The sequence below is a fragment of the Manis javanica genome, chromosome 17 (genome assembly GCF_040802235.1).
Source record: "Manis javanica isolate MJ-LG chromosome 17, MJ_LKY, whole genome shotgun sequence".
In the NCBI taxonomy this organism is placed as follows: Eukaryota; Metazoa; Chordata; class Mammalia; order Pholidota; family Manidae; genus Manis; species Manis javanica.
Window position 1 is genome coordinate 3674742 of NC_133172.1, and position 17878 is coordinate 3692619.

The 17878-nt window shown below is 44.0% G+C and overlaps 1 protein-coding gene across 19 annotated transcripts in view; it reads right to left on the reverse strand.

Moving 5' to 3' along the window:
• LOC118973785 (zinc finger protein 534-like) overlaps nucleotides 1–17878 on the reverse strand; it is a 31466-nt gene that overhangs the window by 4686 nt on the left and 8902 nt on the right. For 5 of the 19 annotated variants that reach the window (XM_073226145.1, XM_073226142.1, XM_073226144.1 and 2 more), the window contains one exon: nucleotides 10337–12591. In XM_073226145.1, coding sequence (XP_073082246.1) covers nucleotides 11018–12591 — 1574 coding nt within the window. In that variant the 3' untranslated portion in view covers nucleotides 10337–11017. Of the gene's footprint in view, nucleotides 1–2; nucleotides 368–608; nucleotides 696–2362; nucleotides 2596–2704; nucleotides 2832–8513; nucleotides 8556–9509; nucleotides 12592–17878 lie in introns of those variants that run through there. The other 14 variants (XM_073226147.1, XM_073226153.1, XM_073226143.1 and 11 more) reach the window with 12 other exon arrangements.

Below are 17878 nucleotides of genomic sequence, written 5' to 3' on the forward strand. Positions count from 1 at the left end.
AGAAGATCAAATTGCCACATAAGAATCAGGTATATTTACTTTAAAAATCTATGTAAAAGTTAGTACTGTACATGTACTGCAGTGAACACTTAGCATCTACAAAGCTGTTTTACACCTCAAAGCAGTAACACTGTTTAGCAAATATAACTAAATTTAAAAGTCACCCTGCTGGGGGTAAAAAGACACAGATACTCAAGCTTGTAATACTGTTCGCTATATTTGAGCAGAAAATACTTTTAATACTGGCATGCTGTTTAATACTCAGGAATCACTCAAGGGATTTATAAGATGATACAATGTGCCATCAACAGCATTCAGTGATGAGCACCACATATACAGTAGTTTTGCAACCGGAAACTGTTTCTATCTGTAAAGAGATTGTTATAAATTCATCATGTTATATGTAATGCTCAGGAACATACACATGGAAAGCATTCAAAGGGAAACACGAAAAGAACATCACCATAGAAAAACCACTAAACACAGACAGGACAGACAGACAAACACGTGGAGGAGATGCCTCGCAGACACACAGAAGAGCTTTTAGAGACACAACGGGCTTGCTTCCCTTCCCCTTCAGTGACTGAGTGCACAGGGACTAAACTCACTTGGAAAAGATGAAGAGAGGCTGTGTGGGTGACGAAGACCAGGTCCGACTGCAGGACACTCACTCTAGATCTAGAAACACACAGAGGCTGACAGTGACAAAGATGGAAAATGATATTCAATACAAAAGGTGACCACAAGATAGCACGAGTAGCCATTTCAGTTACAATGGACTTTGGAAAAACGGGACACAAATATAGTCATAATGTAATGATCAATAAGAGGTACAGGAAGGCATCCAAATTATATGTACTTCTGCAGCCAGGATCAGAGCTCGTACTTAAAGGAAATGAACAGGGACAGAATTAAGGAAATGGGAACAAAATACTAAGAGGAAAATTCAATATCCCACCTCTAGTGGAAAAACACGTGCACAAGGCCCACAGACACATGAAAAGACGCCATAAGTCACCAGGACTATCATCTCACACCAATCATAATGGCTAACATCAAAGATACAAGACATAACTAGTGTTGCTGAAAGGAACCCTCCTATGCTTCGTATGGAATTGTAAATTGGTGTACTCACCATAGGAAGTAGTTATGGAGATTTCTCAAAAACCAAAGACAGAAAGCAATGAACAGCAGTTCCACTACTGGGAATCTACAGAGCATATCGCCCAATTTAAAAGATATATAGACCTGTTGGTTGACTGCAACATCATTTACAATAACCAAGCTATAGAGGGAACGTATGTCTATCAATACATGAATGGATAAAGATGTGGTATATTTATAATGGAATCTTACTCAGCTATGAAAAAGAAAGCACTATTGCCATTTGCAATAACACTAATGGACAAAGAGGACATTACAGTAATATGTCAGAGAAAGACAATTAGGATTTCACTTGTATGTGCCACATAAGAAACAAAACAGAAATAGACACAAGAACAGACAGTAGACTGTTGGTATCCTTTGTGGGGGGTGAAGGGCATGTGTATGGGTGAAAGAGGGGAAGGGATGGAGAGGTAGAAACTTCAAATGTAAAATACTACACCATTCCTGACCACAATGGATGGAAAATGGAAGTAAAAAAAATGGCAATGAGATAACTACACACTCTTACACCACCAACTACCAAAGATAACAAGAGCACAGAAAATTAGACCAGATCTCAACATAAATGAAACCAAAGACACAGCATACAGGAACATACGGGACAGAGGGAAACCAATATTAAACAGGGAAATGTATAGCGATGGGTGCTTATATTAAATGAAGAACATCTCAAATCAACAACCACAACTCACACATTGGGAACTTCATAAAGAATTAACAGCTAAGTCCAAATTTACCACAAAAAAAAAATTAGGGAAGAACTAAATGAAATAGAAAATAGGAAATAAATAGGAAGAAAAAAATAATGGAGTAGTGGATCCCTGAGAAAAATTTTTAACAAAATGCTGACAATAATGTTGCTCATGTAATTGTAGATTAATGATAACAAAAAAAATGCTGAAAATCCTAATATAATTTAACAAAAATAAACTGAAAAGACTCAACCGAAATCAAAGGTTAAACATGAGATAATACAAGTGATGCAATAAAAATGGACGATGGAGATTGTTTTAAGAAAAACCATGTCAAAACACTGGGCACGTGGAACAAATAGGTAAGTTTCAAAAACAATGTCCCAACACTGAAATCTTTTTTTTAATTCTACAGATAAGTAGGATCTGAATATATGAATATACCAGAAAAAGAGATCAAAAGCAGTGCCCGAAGTTCCCAAAGGAGCCCTTCTGCAGTGTACCTTTCTCGTACAAATTCCTTGCTTCCCTGCACAGGGCGACACTTTTTCTGGTTGCTGCTCCATCTGTGCTCCCCAAGTGGCAATTCCAAGACCCCAGATAAGACCCTGTTCTTTCTCAGTTTTTCCTGCTGCTTCTCTGTCAATGTGGCTTTCAGGACTGAACATGGGGTGAACATACTCTATGCCCCTGAACTCGGGAAGTACCACGAACCTAGGCTGAAGGACACAGGTCGCTGCAGAGAGGGGAGGTCAAAGTCAAAATACATCAGGAAAATTGTCTCTACACCAATAAATCCCCATAAGTTTGGATCAGGAATGCTGGAAAGAAGCTCTTATCCTCACCCACAGAGACCAGGTTGCTGTAGTTCTCCTGCATCACGCTCCTGTACAAGGCCCGCTGGGCGGGCGCCAGGCATTCCCACTCCTCCTGCGAGAACCGGACGGCCACGTCCCCGAAGGTCAACAGCTCCTGATTTGTGAAAAACAAACAAAAATATCCATGTTTCCCATGAGGCTATGAACAGAGCTCATAATATGACCCACAATGAAGAGTGGAAGGGAAGAGAACTGGTTTGGGCCTCGCTGAGTGACCCGCATCATTTTTAACACAAACAATACTCAATAACGCTCCCCTGATGCTGAGCAGATGAGGTGAACCCACAAAACCACTATAGACACTAGAATTATATGGAAAATAAAATATGTAATTGAAGAATCAATACAGGCATGTGTATTTTTAAGTACTAAATTCATAGCTTACCTGTTGTATGTATTTCTAAAAGGCAAAGTCATGGTGAGGTATCAAGTTGCTAGAACAATGAATTTGTAGAACAAATGTGTAGAACAAATTTAATATGAAGTACAATTAAGATCTCCGGATATTTAAAGTACACCTGATTTTAAAATGCAGATAATGATTCAGGGGTATTGGGCTAGGTCCTCAGTTCCCGCATTTTCAACAGGCTCACCAGTGATGCTAAGGAAACTCCCTTTACGGACACATTTTTTAATTATAAAACAGTGACATACCATGGGAAAATATTCCGGGGTGGCTTTGAACTAAGCTTGATGGCAAACACAGTCTCGTAAATCATACCAGAAGGGCATTTGGAACATTAGAACATTCGGCAGAGCAAGCGAACAGCCCATTCAGAACATGTACCGTATGCCAGATATTCCAAACACAGCTTTCCACGACCTGATGCATGACACACAAAACAATCCAGGAGAACAGATTCATTTGCCCTCATTTATGAGGACATTTTTAAAATTTCCAGTAAACAGCAGAGCCTGGCTTTTAACCCACTCTGTCTAACCCAGCAGGTATCCAGGGGAACACACAGGTGACCTTCCAGACACCCCCAAACGGGGCCCACAGGCGTTCCCTCCCGAGGAGAGGAGCTGAGACCAATGACCTGAGCAGCACAGACCTGATTGGGGACTTGCATTTTACACACACATTCATATATTAAAATGCAATTACACACGTTAAGACTAAGTTGAAAATTTTATTGACAGAAAATAGTTTCATTTGCATACCATTAATCATTTATGAACGATGCTTTTTCTGGCTTTAAATACACCATGGAAGCCCACATATATGATAAAAACTAAAAAGCTATTTTTTTCCAGTCTTCCATTTCCTTGAAATTTTTGGCTACATTTATCATAGGTATGGAGTCATGTTTTAAATTTTAAAAGATATTAAATATATGGTTCCTGTTTTCTCTTTCTGAAAATGCATAAAGTAACAAGGAGCAGGTCTGTGGCGGGAGTGGGGAATGAAAGGCAAACCCACAGGCCAGGCTGCCTGACGGAACCCTCCACCTGCACAGCCCAGAGCCTCTGGGGGCGCAGGAGACGCCCTGCACTGTACAGAGCAAACCACATGCCCTAGGGAACTGAGAAGGACAGGAAGGTTCTAGACTCAGTGAGGGAGTCTGTGAGCATCTCTCAGCAAATTCCCGAGACCCTTCATGCTAACTGGCAAGTCACTAACGGGGGGCAGCCCCGAGCCTCGGAGCCATGGGAACAGACGGGAACATCTGACATAACGGCACAGACTGCCATTAGCTGCCTGATGCCCACAGGTCACACCACAGCTGTGATACTGTGGCCAAAATGGAAAAGAAATGAGTCGATCGTAATTTGAATCCAATTATGAGAAAACAACAGTGATGGATGTTATATAAAAGATTAAAATATAAGCGACATGCACAAAATTGTATCTTCGGAGCATGACATCTTGTGTATTTTATGAACTGCAAGTGTTTCTGAATTGATTATTAGACTATTTTTAAACCAAATATATTATCGCAAGATCCATTCAATACTATCAGGTATAGTATGAAACTGTCAGAAAGTCACCTTTTAAATACATAGTCTCCCTACCTTCAGGAGAGAAAACAGACCCAAATCTACAGGCCACTGGTATTTTCAAGTATGACCACAACTAGTGTCTCCATCAATTGTGTCCTATGCCCAGAGCTCGAAGATATTTTTCTAGTGTGGCAGTTGTGACTCAAATGCACTCATTCTGCACAGGATGAGATGATCCAAACAGATCCATCCTGCTCTTCATCACAAGCACGAACGGGTTGTAAGCACTAAGTGAGGAATCATGACATTTAGTCTGTGATTCCGGTAAGGTATCTGGACAAGCAGATCCGTCATGATGCCGGGGTTCTTGTTCCTGGAGCCGAAGAATATGACCTTCGCACTCAAGGTGGGAGGGCCAGGGAGAGGCTTTTATTTAGAGATAAAGTGAGAGGACACAGCTCCTGGCTCTTACCAGGAGGGGACAAGAGCATCCGTGGTTGGCTCATTGTCTCGGGGATTTATAGTCGGTTGAGGATTTTTAGGAATGGGGGTAAAGGGCTAGAGGTGCAAATATATACAATGCTCATTTTTGATGAGTGGAAGAAATTTGCTGCTCTGATTCTTTCTCAGGACAGCAGTTTCCCTCTGGGAAGGTATGTTAAGATTGCCTGCGCTGCCCCCAAGGTGGGAGGGGTGGGGGCTGTCTGTTTGCTAGACTGTGCTGAGAATCTTACTTCTTAACTTTTGGGCTGCTTATAGTTGGGCTTGCTTACTAAATTAATCTTTTTCCTAGCTCGCAGATTACTTGATTAGGATTAGAGAAGAAAACACAGCACACAGGTACAGTTGAAAATAAGCTGGGCCTTTTAGAAGCTTAAGGTAAATTTTAGAGTGTCACGTTCTAACTGATTATGCTAAGATACTTTCCTTCATCTGCAGAACACTCAGATATCCCAGAGCAAGTGGCTCCGGGCCTTTGGAGCTTTAACTGATTTCACTGAAGACTGTCTATATTCCTAGTCTGGTATCTTTACCCTAGAGTTTAAGAGTGACTCTGACTTTGTGTAATGCTGAACACAAGAGTTTCGACAGCGACTTCTTTGCACATTGCTACAAAGTTCAGACAGTAATTATCTTGCTTTGCTTTTTCCGGGGCCCTCATACTACTCTGCCTAAAACCACGGTCCCGTCTCACTCTCAGCACTACAGTCCTTTCTGCTCACCTTAAAAATCAGGCTAACCTACCACATTGATTAAACACGAAACTATCATTTTCAATGACAGGAACTTACACGAGGAGCCATCTCAATGGGTGTGAGGTGAGGGACCCCACCTGACTTGTTAGCTCAGATGACACTTCTGCAATTATTCCTCCTTCCTGCGTGGCTCTGATACTGGACTGAGTTCACACCCGGGAGCATCACTTCCTTTCAAGACGATCACTGACCCAGACTCCTGACAGCCCTGCTCTCATCACAGACCCCGCCTCTCCAGCAGAAATACAAAACAGCCCCTCCCCCCTGTTGTGGGGACGCCCAGCTCCAGGGAAGGGCAGGCGCCCAGGGCGAATGCAGAGACAGGCCTCAGAGAACCTGTGACCTCACCGCCCCTTCCCCTACAGCAGCTAAAGGGAGCGCGGGCTTGGGGGGGACACCTTCTGAGAGCCTTTTTCAGTTGCTAATTACGAGGAAATCAACAATCATGATGAGCTTGAAGGGAGCTTCTCCACGGGGCCCTTTGGAGTGTTTGTGACCCTTTCTACAGGATCCTGCAGGCGGACACACCTGAAAGTGACACGTGCGAGGACAGTCGTGGCAACCCTGCCACAAAGGGAGGACAGTGAGCGCTGAGCGGAGGGGCGGGAGCGCAGCAGGCGGGTCTCACGGCCCCGCCCAGAACCTCCAGGAGGAGTCACGTGACCGAGCAAAGGGGTGCTTCCTCACCTTCAGGCTTCTGAGCTGCTCCTACATTGAGTTATGAGCGAGGTCCCGGGAGGGGTCTTTCTCCCCCGCCTCCACACCCTCGGACAAGGACACAAAGCGAGGAGGGACAGGAGAGAGAGTCACTGAGCAAGGGGACTATCTGAACGCTCGGTTTTACAGGAAGTGGGAGGGCGGGGTTAGCAGGTTCAGATCAGCTCACTGCTCGGGCTCCGTGTAGGCTCCGACTCTGTAATGAGGCAGGAAACCCATGGACGGGGCGGGTTTCTCATGATCAAGTGAAAGGGCCAAGGTCATTCTCACCCAAGTCACCAGTCACCTGCTCAGGTGTCAGCCTTCGGGATTTCCCGGATATCTTCCTTTCTCCCTTTAGGCAAAGAGCGGATGGAATCCCACCTAGAAAGGATACCGGCTTCCAAGTCTCCCTTCCTTCCCGCTGCATGTATCTTACTAACTGCCTAGTCTTACCAGCAGAGATCCAAATCCCCTGACAGGATTTTCAGAGAGATTCCAGTAGGAGGAAGAACACGCTACCAGTAGTTTTCACTTCTTCAGGGGATTGATTTACACACCCCAGCTTCACTTAAATTTGACTCACCTGCACAATTCAGTGCCAAGAGATACAGATATTTTGCAGGAAATTAAACATTAGCAAATACTGACACCCCACTCATGACCCGAAGTAGGAACAGCACAGTGTCCAGAGGGGGAATGACACAAATAAAAGAATGAGGGTCAGATCTGAGATGCAGAATTTGCTCTACTTTTAACTGTCAGAGAAGCCAGTGCAACTCAATTCAGAAGCAAGGAATGATGACCACAGATCTCAAAATCTTTTTTTTTTCTTTCCAGAATTTGCAGCAATAAGCTGTGGTTGCAATTCCTGCTGAGCAGCGTCCTGGCATTCCCACCCTTCCTGACAAAATTCTATGACCACTGCCCTCAAGGGGAGCAGTCCCTGAAATACACAAGTTACTAAGTGGCCATCAGCAGAGGTTGTAATCTTTCCTAAGGTCAAAAAATGTTAGGAGAAATGGCTCTGACTGACGTCAATCTCCAGCTTTTTCCCATGAGACCATTCTCAGCACACTAAGATGCCGAGTGTATTGTCTGAATCTCAGGGAAGATGACTTATGACCCACAGACACACGGCAAAGCTGTGTTTCCTCACGATCAGTTACACAGTACAGGCATCAACAGAGGCACACAGTCTTGAGTGCTGTGTTTACTGCCCACAGATTTACTTGTGTACATACATGTCTTAGAAGGACAGTTTTGGGGAGTTCGAAATGGACTCCTCACATTCCAACAGGGGCAAGAATTCCACTACAGGAAATTGAAGATCTTATTAAAATGCAGCTGCTCATTCAGGAACTCTGGGCTGGGATCTTAGTGTGCATTTCTAAGAAGGCCCAGCCCAGGGCCCAAGGTGCATTCTTGAATAGCCAAGAGGTAGCATTCCAGGGAAAGAATCCTGGCAAGACTTTGCAAGAGTTTTCTGATAACAACAGGTTCTAATACCAAGAATGGAAACAATCCTTGGTGAATATTTACTAGTTCCTAGGCATCATTCTAACAACTTTTCATAAACTGATGCAAGAAAACCCACAAAGATTATCTATGAGAAATATCTTTTATGAAACAGTTTTGCCAAACCAGAACGACAGCAATGAGATTTTGACCAGGTAATCTGGCTCACCCGCGTCCAGCCTCACCCGCGTCCCCCCAGATCACGTGACATGCAGCTGTCCCAGGGGCAGCGCTCCTCCTGGAGGAATTCCTGTTTGGGGGAGCGTTGTGTATTTCCTCGGTCCTCGTCCCCGCCGCGACAGAATTGAAGGGCCGGGAAACAGCAGTGAAGCAGAGTAAAAGCTTTCATTAAAGTTACTTACAGAGAGAAAACGTGCAGCAGGCAACCTCAGCGAGCAGTCGCCCTGAAAGGTTGGAGAAAATAAGTTTAAGATTAAAAAGTTACTCAATTAGGAAGTACGGGCGACCTGACAGGAGTGCTCTGAGAGGCTGGGGGTTTCCCCTTTTAAGGGCTTTTCAGGAATGTGACCACGGGCTGGGGGTGCTGACTTGTTAAATGGTCCGTCAATATTTAAAATGAACTTAACACAAGAAATTTACTGCTCCGATTTCACGCTGAGATAACCGGTGTCTTCGTCTGGGACGGTATCAAACAGGTCGGGCTGCCCAGACCCCCGGTGGGCTGAGTTATTGTATGTGTGCTAAACAGTAAGTTAAGAATATTACTTATTAACTTCCCACTCTGACTTTGTTGTTTATGACTGGACCTGCATGCTAAATCAGTAGCCAATTTAGCAAATTACCAGATTAGGCTGGGGGGAAAAAAAAACAGCATATATGTAAAGTTTAAAAATAAGCTGGGCCTGCATGATTAACACAATAAAGACATGGGCTAATGTGCTGAGGTACTCTCCCGTATCTGGGGAATATTCAAACATTCCAGGCCAAGTTACTCCTGGCTTTTTTTAGCTTTAACTGTTTAACTCATTAACTCTGGTCTTTTTCGGTGGGCACTTCTGGCGTTACTCTCTCCATCCCGGTCACACTTATTTTCATGCCTAACACTCTAGTTAAATTCCTTTCACTCAGTTCTGGGGTGGGAGGTCAAAGATTTTTCCTGCGTCTTTTGTGCCCTGATGGTTTTGCAACTGAGAATAATCTCATGTCCCAGTGGCACATCTTGGGTGGCCGACCCCCGGTCCCCACACAGCTAAGCCTGAGTTGCATTTTTAAAGAGGTTTCAGAGCAGGTGAGCACACACGGAAGGCGGGACGGAAGAAGCAGAGAAGGAACCGGGCGCCAGTTCCAAACGCAGAGCAGCTCAGGGGGAAACGCCGCCCAGCTCCGGCCGGACGCACCCTCACCTGGGCGGCCGCCATCTCCGCCTCGGCCTCGGGCTGCTCGGGCTCCTCCCCCACCGGGCGCTGTGCGGACACGGCTCACGGATGCGGAGATGCGAGGAACCGGGTCTCAGGACGGACGCAGCGGAGCAGGGCTCGGGGGCCGGTGGGACTCACCGGGCGCGTGGAGACGGAGACCCGGGAAGTGGCCACACGGGCGGCGACCACGGGACACACGCCTCCCGCCGCCGCGCCGCACGGAAGCAGGAGCGGGACCGCCCTCCCCGCGAGGTGGAGCCACGGCGCACGCGCAGCAGGGCCGGCGTCTCCCCGCGCACCCGCGGCCCCGGAAGCGACCTGGGGCTCCGCCCCCTGAGGTTTAACGGAGGGCGGGGCACCGGGGAGGCCCGGGTCTGTTAGGGACGGGCGCTGTCCGGGGCCAGGGGTCTGTAGCGGTGACCCCAGGGGGGCTGACACGGCCCGCCGGGCGTTAAACCCCAGGCAACCAAGGTGTTTCCGTCTCAGCGGGACTCTGACTCCTCTGCTTTCAACCCTTTGCATCCTGGATTCCACTGTTGTTCCTAAGCTCTTGAACCGCTGTTCCCTGTCCTGGGCACCCCTCCTACTCGGACCCTCCCTGTCTTGTCCTCTGGCAAAAGGGAGGTTAACAGCGAAAAAGGAAATAGATGCTTGTTAACAGAAAAACATCCGAAAACGTGCGAGAGACCCAGGAAACTGACCATCCATCTCCCTGAAAGGGCCTGAGTCACTCCCTCTGTTAAGTCCGGGAAGAGAAAATCATGGGGCAAAATACCTCTAAAACCGAAATCAGTCAAAGGGAGGAATAAAGTTTAAACCCGTTTATTGCTTACAAACAGCAGTGGGGGGCCGTCTCCCTCTCTCTCTCTCCCCTACTGGGACAGAAGCAAAACCAGCACTCACCCCTGACCTCTCAGGTTCAGAGACGCCCTCCCTTGCCTAGGTAATTACCCACTGATATGGAGATGACCTGCTCTCCACCGAGGAATGCCTATTGATATGCAAGTGCAGTAAGGCCACACTTCTCTACCTGAGGATGTAGATGCACTAAGGTAAGCGAGATATTTTGGAAATATTAGTTTTACCCACACACTCCAATCCCACCTCTACCTTAAGACAGGAACAAGAATTTGCCACATTCGATAAACTTGTAAGGATTCTCTCCAGTATGCTCTCTCTCCTGCACATTAAGCCTTGAGGAATAACTAAACGTTCTGCCACATTCTTTACATCTAAGGTTTCTCTCCTGTATTAATTCTCTGGTGCACAGTAAGACTTGTGGACGAAGTAAAAAGCTTGCTCCATTCTTTACATCTCTAAGGTTTCTGTCCAGAATGAATCTTCTGATGTCACAAGTGAGGAACAAACACTGAGAGGCATTTCCACATGCCTTACAGTTGTTAAGGCTTCTTGCCTGTATGAATTCTCTCATGCAAACTAATAAGACTTCAGGAATAAGAAAAGGACTTGCTATATTTTTTACACTCCTAAGTTTCTTCTCTGATATGAACTTTTTGGTGCACACTAAGATATGAGGAACAAGTACAGGCTTTGCTGCATTCTTTACACTTGTAGGGTCTCTGTCCAGAATGTATTCTCTGATGTCTAGTAAACTGTGTCCTCCACTTAAAGGATCTGTCACATTGCTTACACTTATAAGGTTTCTCTCCTGTATGAATTTTTTGGTGGACAGTAAGATATGAGGAAGACATAAAGGACTTGCTGCACTCTTCACATTTGAAAAGTTTCTGTCTGGAATGAATTCTGTGATGTTCATTAAGGTGTGAGGCTTCCTTAAAGGCTTTGCCACAATCTTTGCACTTGTAAGGTCTCTGTCCAGAATGAATTCTCTGATGTCGGTAAAGGTGTGAGCCCCGCTTAAAGGCTTTGCCACATTCCTTACACTTGTAAGGCTTCTCTCCAGTATGAATTCTCTGGTGCACACTAAGATATGCAGAACAAGTAAAGGACTTGCTGCATTCGTAACACTTGTAAGGTCTTTGTCCAGAATGAATTATGTCATGTTTAGTAAGTTGAGAGCCCCATTTAAAGGCTTTGCCACATTCCTTACACTTGTAAGGCTTCTCTCCACTATGAACTCTCTCGTGCGCTTTAAGACTTGAGGAACAAGTAAAGAATTTGCCACATTCTCTACACTTGTAAGGATACTCTCCAGTATGCATTATCTCGTGCACATTAAGCCTTGAGGAATAACTAAACGTTTTGCCACATTCTTTACATCTGTAAGGTTCCTCTCCCGTGTGAATTCTCTGGTGCACAGTAAGACATGAGGAGTAAGTAAAGGACTTTCCGCACTCTTTACATCTGTAAGGTTTCTGTCCAGAATGAATTCTCTGGTGGTTAGTAAGACTTTTGTGCCACTTAAAGGCTTTGCAACATATGTTACAGTTGTAAGACTTCTCTCTTGTATGTATTCTCTCACTAACAGTAAGATTTGATGAATTAGTGAATGATTTACTGGATAATTCTTGTTGGATGGTCTGCTTACCAGTATGGATTCTCTCATGACTGTTTAAAAGGGAAGATTCACTAAAGGCATTCCCATATTCTTTACATTTGCAAGCTTTCCCATCAGTGTGAATTCTGTGATGTTTAACCGTTTCTGTGAAATGTTCGCAAGTTTGGACACATTTGCAACATGGGGAATGGTTTTCTGGCCTCTCGTTTCTCTGATGTTCTCTATGGCTTGATCCTCTGTTACAGGTCATTCCAGGTTCCATAGATTGGTATCTTCTCTCTACAGTGTACATACCTTGGCAATTATTTAATACAGAGCCCTTCCTGATGGCCTGCTTACTTTTACTATACATGCAAGTTTCTTCCTCATTCTCTATATACTGACATTCGTTAAGCAATGGTGGGAGGGTAGAGCCTCCATGACAGCCGCCCTGCCCTTCACACTCCTCCTCACTGTCCCCGTGTGTCCTCAGGTATAAATGTCTCTGGTCACAGCTCCCAGATCTTCCCAGGGTCACTTTTTGGAATGAGTCTGTCATCGCTTCCTGGGGTAACAATTCTTTTTTGTAATGAGAAGAAACTGCTGAAATATATAAGAAGATCATATTACCCCACAAGAATCAGGTACATTTACTTTAAAACTTTATGTAAAAATTAAAACAGTACATGTATAGCAGTGAACATTTAGTAATCTGCACAACTGTTTTACACTTCAAAGCAGTAATACTGTTTATCAAAGTTCATCTTACAAGTCACCCAGCTGGTGGTAAATAAACTCAGATATTCAAGCTTGTAATACTGTTCACTATATTTGAGCAGAAAATACTTTTAATACTGGCATGCTGTTTAATACTCAGGAATCACTCAAGGGATTTATAAGATGATACAATGCGCCATCAACAGAATTCAGTGATGAGCATCACATATACAGTAGTTTTGCAACTGGACACTGTTTCTATCTGTAAAGAGATCGTTATAAATTCATCATGTTATATGTAATGCTCAGAAACGTACACATGGAAAGCATTCAAAGGGAAACACGAAAAGAACACGACCATAGAAAAACCACTAAACACAGACAGGCACAGACAGACAAACACGTGGAGGAGATGCCTCGCAGACACACAGAAGAGCTTTTAGAGACACAACGGGCTTGCTTCCCTTCCCCTTCAGTGACTGAGTGCACAGGGACTAAACTCCCTTGGAAAAGATGAAGAGAGGCTGTGTGGGTGACGAAGACCAGGTCCGATTGCAAGACACTCACTCTAGATCTGGAAACACACGGAGGCTGACAGTGACAAAGATGAAAAATGATATTCAATATAAAAAGTGACCACAAGATAGCAGGAGTGGCCATTTCAGTTACAGTGGACTTGGTGCAAGACTATCACAGGACACGGTAGCCATAATGTAATGATCAATAAGAGATACAGGAAGGCATCCAAACTGTATGTACTCCTGCAGCCAGGATCAGAGCTCGCACACAAAGGAAACAAACAGGGACGGAATTAAGGAAATGGGAACAAAATATTAAGAGGAAAATTCAATATCCCACTTCTAGTGGAAAAACACGTGCAGACGACCCATAGATACATACAAAGACATCATAAGTCACCAGGACTGTCACCTCCCACCGATTGGAATGGATCACATCACAGATACAGGACAGAACTAATGCTGGTGACGGGAACCCTCCTGGGCTTCATATGGAACTGTGAACTGCTGTACTCACCACAGGGAGCAGTTATGGAGATTTGTCAAAAACCAAAGACAGAAGGCAATGAACAGCAGTTCCACTACTGGGAATCTACAGAAAACATTGCCAGGTTTAAAAGATACACACCTGTTGGTTGACTGCAACATCATTTACAAAAACCAAGCAATGGAGGCAACATAGTCCATCAATAAATGAATGGATAAAGACATGGCATGTTTATAATGGAATATTACTCAGCTATGAAAATGAAAACATGATTGCCATTTGGAATAACACTGAGGGTCAAAGAAAACATTATGTTAGTATGTCAGAGAAAGGCAAGTAGGATTTCACTTGTATGTGCAATATAAGAAACAAAAGAAATAGACACAATAACAGAGACTGGACTATCGTTACCCTTCTGGGGGTGAAGGGCAAGTGTATGGGTGAAACAAGGCACAGAGAGGCAGAATCTTCAAATGTAAAAAAACTACACCATTTCTGACCACAATGAATTGAAAAGGGAAGTCAAAAAAATGGCAATGAGTAAACTACACACTCTTACACCGTCAACTGTCAGAGATGACAAGGGCACAGAAAATTAGAACACATGTTGTGATAAATGAAGCCAGACACAACATAAACATATGGGATGGAGGGAAACTAATATTAAACATGAAAATGTGTAGCAATGAGTGCTCATATTAAATGAAGAACATCTCAAATCAACAACGTCAATTTACACATTGGGAACTACAAAAATAACAATAGCTAAGTCCAAACTTACCACCATGAACAAAACAAATAGACAAGAAATAAATGAAAAAGAAAATAAATAGAAAGAAAAAAGCAATCAAGTAGTTGTTCCCTGAGAAAATTTTTTTTTAATGTGAGAATCCTTACATAATTTCACAAAAATAAAATGAAGTCTAAGCCGAAATCAAACGTTAAGCATGAGACAATACAACTCACGCAAAATAAAAATGGATGATGATTTTTTAAAGAAAAAGCGTACCTCAAAAAACTCAATACACAGAACAAATGGGTAAGTTCCAAAAACAATGTACCGGACTGAATCCTGAGGACATGAATACATGAATATACCAGAAAAAGAGGTTAAAAGCAGTGCCAGAAGTTCCCAAAGAAGCCCTTCTGCAGTGCAGACGGCTTCACCTGACAATCTTATCAAACACTGAGAGAAAAATTAACACCCTTTCTCCCTAAATTCTTCCTTAACTGAAAGGGGTGGAATGTTTCTAAACCCTTTCCTGTAAGGCCAACGTGACGCTGACACTAGAGTCAGAGAAAGACACAGCCGAACAGAAAATGACACGAAACTGATGACCATGGATGCAAAACCCTCAAGAAACACACCACACAGTCGGATGGCACAGTGCAGGCTCAGGCGTCAGGACAACGCGGCAGCCATTCCTGACATGCGCAAGGTCACGACCCAGAACAGAAAATAACCAGCCGTTACACGATAGCACACCAAGGACATACAGGACAAAAACTGCTTGACTGTGTCAACTGATGCACACAAGGCTTCTGAGAAATTCAACATTCTTTTAAGGTAAAAACACTCAAGAATGAAGCAACAGAAGTAAACCCCACAACATCATAACGGGAGTGCGTGCAAAGCGCAAGGCCAGTGACACACTCGACTGTGAAAGCAAAGATTTTCCTTTTCACTCAGGAACATACAAGGATTCACTCTTCGCATCTACTGGACATACAGGTGGGAGCCCAAAGCAGAACCATTAGGTAATAAAAACAAACAAAATTCACACAACTACATAGAAGAAATACAAATCTCTCTCTTGGCAGAAGACATGATATAGAGAAAATTCTAGTATCTACACACACACAATCACTGACTGTCAATTCTATTAAACACATGTAACAAAGGAAATGGAAGAAAAATCTATACACAAAATGTCACTTCTCCAGAAAGGCAAATAAGACAATTCCATTTACGACAGAATGCAAACAGTAAGTCATTTAGGACTAAACTAAACCAACTATGTGAAAATCTCTTTTCATGAAAACTAACATTTCTGAAACTAAATATAACATGAATGAAAGGAAAGACATCCCATATTCATACACTGGTAATAGTTAAGGGACCCATAGTAGCAAAAGTAGTGATTGGATGCAATCCAAACCATATCATCTCAGTGACATTCTTTCCCCAGAAATACAGAACAAATCCTAAAATGCGTTAAAACCCAGAGAGCATGGATAATAAATACAAACTCCAAGGACTAAGTGTAAGGCTTCTACTCAGTATCAAATATGTAACAAGGCGACACTAACCCAGGGACACTAGGACTTGCCTAAACAGGGACACACAGACTAGCTGAACAAGAGAGGCCACATTAAAGCCCCGTGTCCTGCCAAGTGAGCTGCGACAAGAGAGCCGAGGGCACAGCCTGCAAGGGAGCCCCTCAGCTCTGGTCGGGAGTAACATGAATGTCCACATGCAGGAGAACAAAGGAGGACACTTTGCTTAAACCATTTCTTCAGACAAAAATCCACTCGTTATGGATCACACAATAAGAATCTAAGACTTGTAACAGGAAAACCCCTGCTAGAAATCAGGCGGGAAATCTTTCAACACTGCATTTGAATGTGACATGAAAACGAAAGAGAACAAAGCCAAAGTGCATAAATGGGACCACCCCTCCCCGAATGTCTGCACATCAAACAACTGCGGAAAGGAAAAGGCCGCCTACAGAAACAGAGGACGGGTGTTGGAAGCACAGATATAATAAGGCGTTCTTTTTTTATTTTTACTTGTTTTTAAAGTACGGTATTACTGACATACACTCTTACGGAGCGTTCACATGAGCAACACTGTCGTTTCAACATTCACCCATGTTACCAATTCCCCCCAGCCCCACAGCAGGCACTGTCCATCAGCGCAGTGAGATGCTAGGGTCCCTACTCGCCTTCTCTGCGCTGTGCCGCCTTCCCCGAGACCTACCCGTGCTGGGAGTGCTGATTCTAATGCCTCTAATAGGGCATTCTTATCAACTATGCACTATAATCGACCTCAAAACCTAGGCCTGAAAGCTCAAAACTACCCCAACTAAATGATGGGCATAGCGCTGAACAGAAGTAACACCAAAGAAAATGCACAGATAGGCCACGAGCATACGACAGGATGCTGAAATCACCAATCACTAGCAAACGCAACGCCAAGCCAGAATGAGTCAGCTCATATCCACTGGGGTGGCTTCCATCGGGCAAACAGGAAACGACCGAGGCTTGTGAGGAGGTACAGGAAGTGGAACGTTTGTGCAGGACGGGTGGAGACACAAAACGCCTCAGGCACTAGGGAGAACAGTGTGGAGGCCAGAAAGCATAAAACAGAACTGTGCTCTGACCAGCAATCCCACCCGCCGATACACATGCGAAACAATTCACGGCCGGATGTACGATTCCACATGTGGGGCATTTCAATAGTCAACCCCAGGGAAATGGAACGATGTTTCCCAGGGACGGGAGGACAGGGGACGGGACAGCTGTTTCAATACTCAGCTGTGACCGTTGTAAAAAGAAAAGTTTTAGGGAAGCATCGCAGTACAAGGTGAGTAGAGTCACCACTACTGCACTGTATTCATGGAAGTGCTTAAGATGGAAAATTTTCAAATGAATTCTTTGCCACAATTTAGCAATTTTTATAAAACCTGAGTGAGTTATACATTTTAGAATTACCTTCAAATCACAAAAAGTACCTCTCAACCATAGAAAATTGTTTCTCTTAAACACAGAATATAATCTGATAAACAAATAGAGGTGAATTAAGACTACTTCGAATGTATTTACCCAGACAGTTTGAAACAACAATCAATGATGGTAAGTATACGAAAAGTTTTAACAAAATAGGGTTGACAGTCACACAGGCACACAATCACATGACTCAGTTTATTGGCAATAGACCTTTATCTGATTACATCTGAATGAATTCAGCCCCACAGTCACTTAACGGCACTGAGCTGAACGCTACCATCTGGACGACTGACAACGTCATAATGGAAACATGGGTCATTCCAAACTTCAATCCCCTTCACAAGGAGACCAACGAGAAACTATCCCAGACAAGATACCATTGTGGAACCACAGAAGGGGAGGGGGACAGCATGGGGCACCCCAAGACTTACAGCTTCTA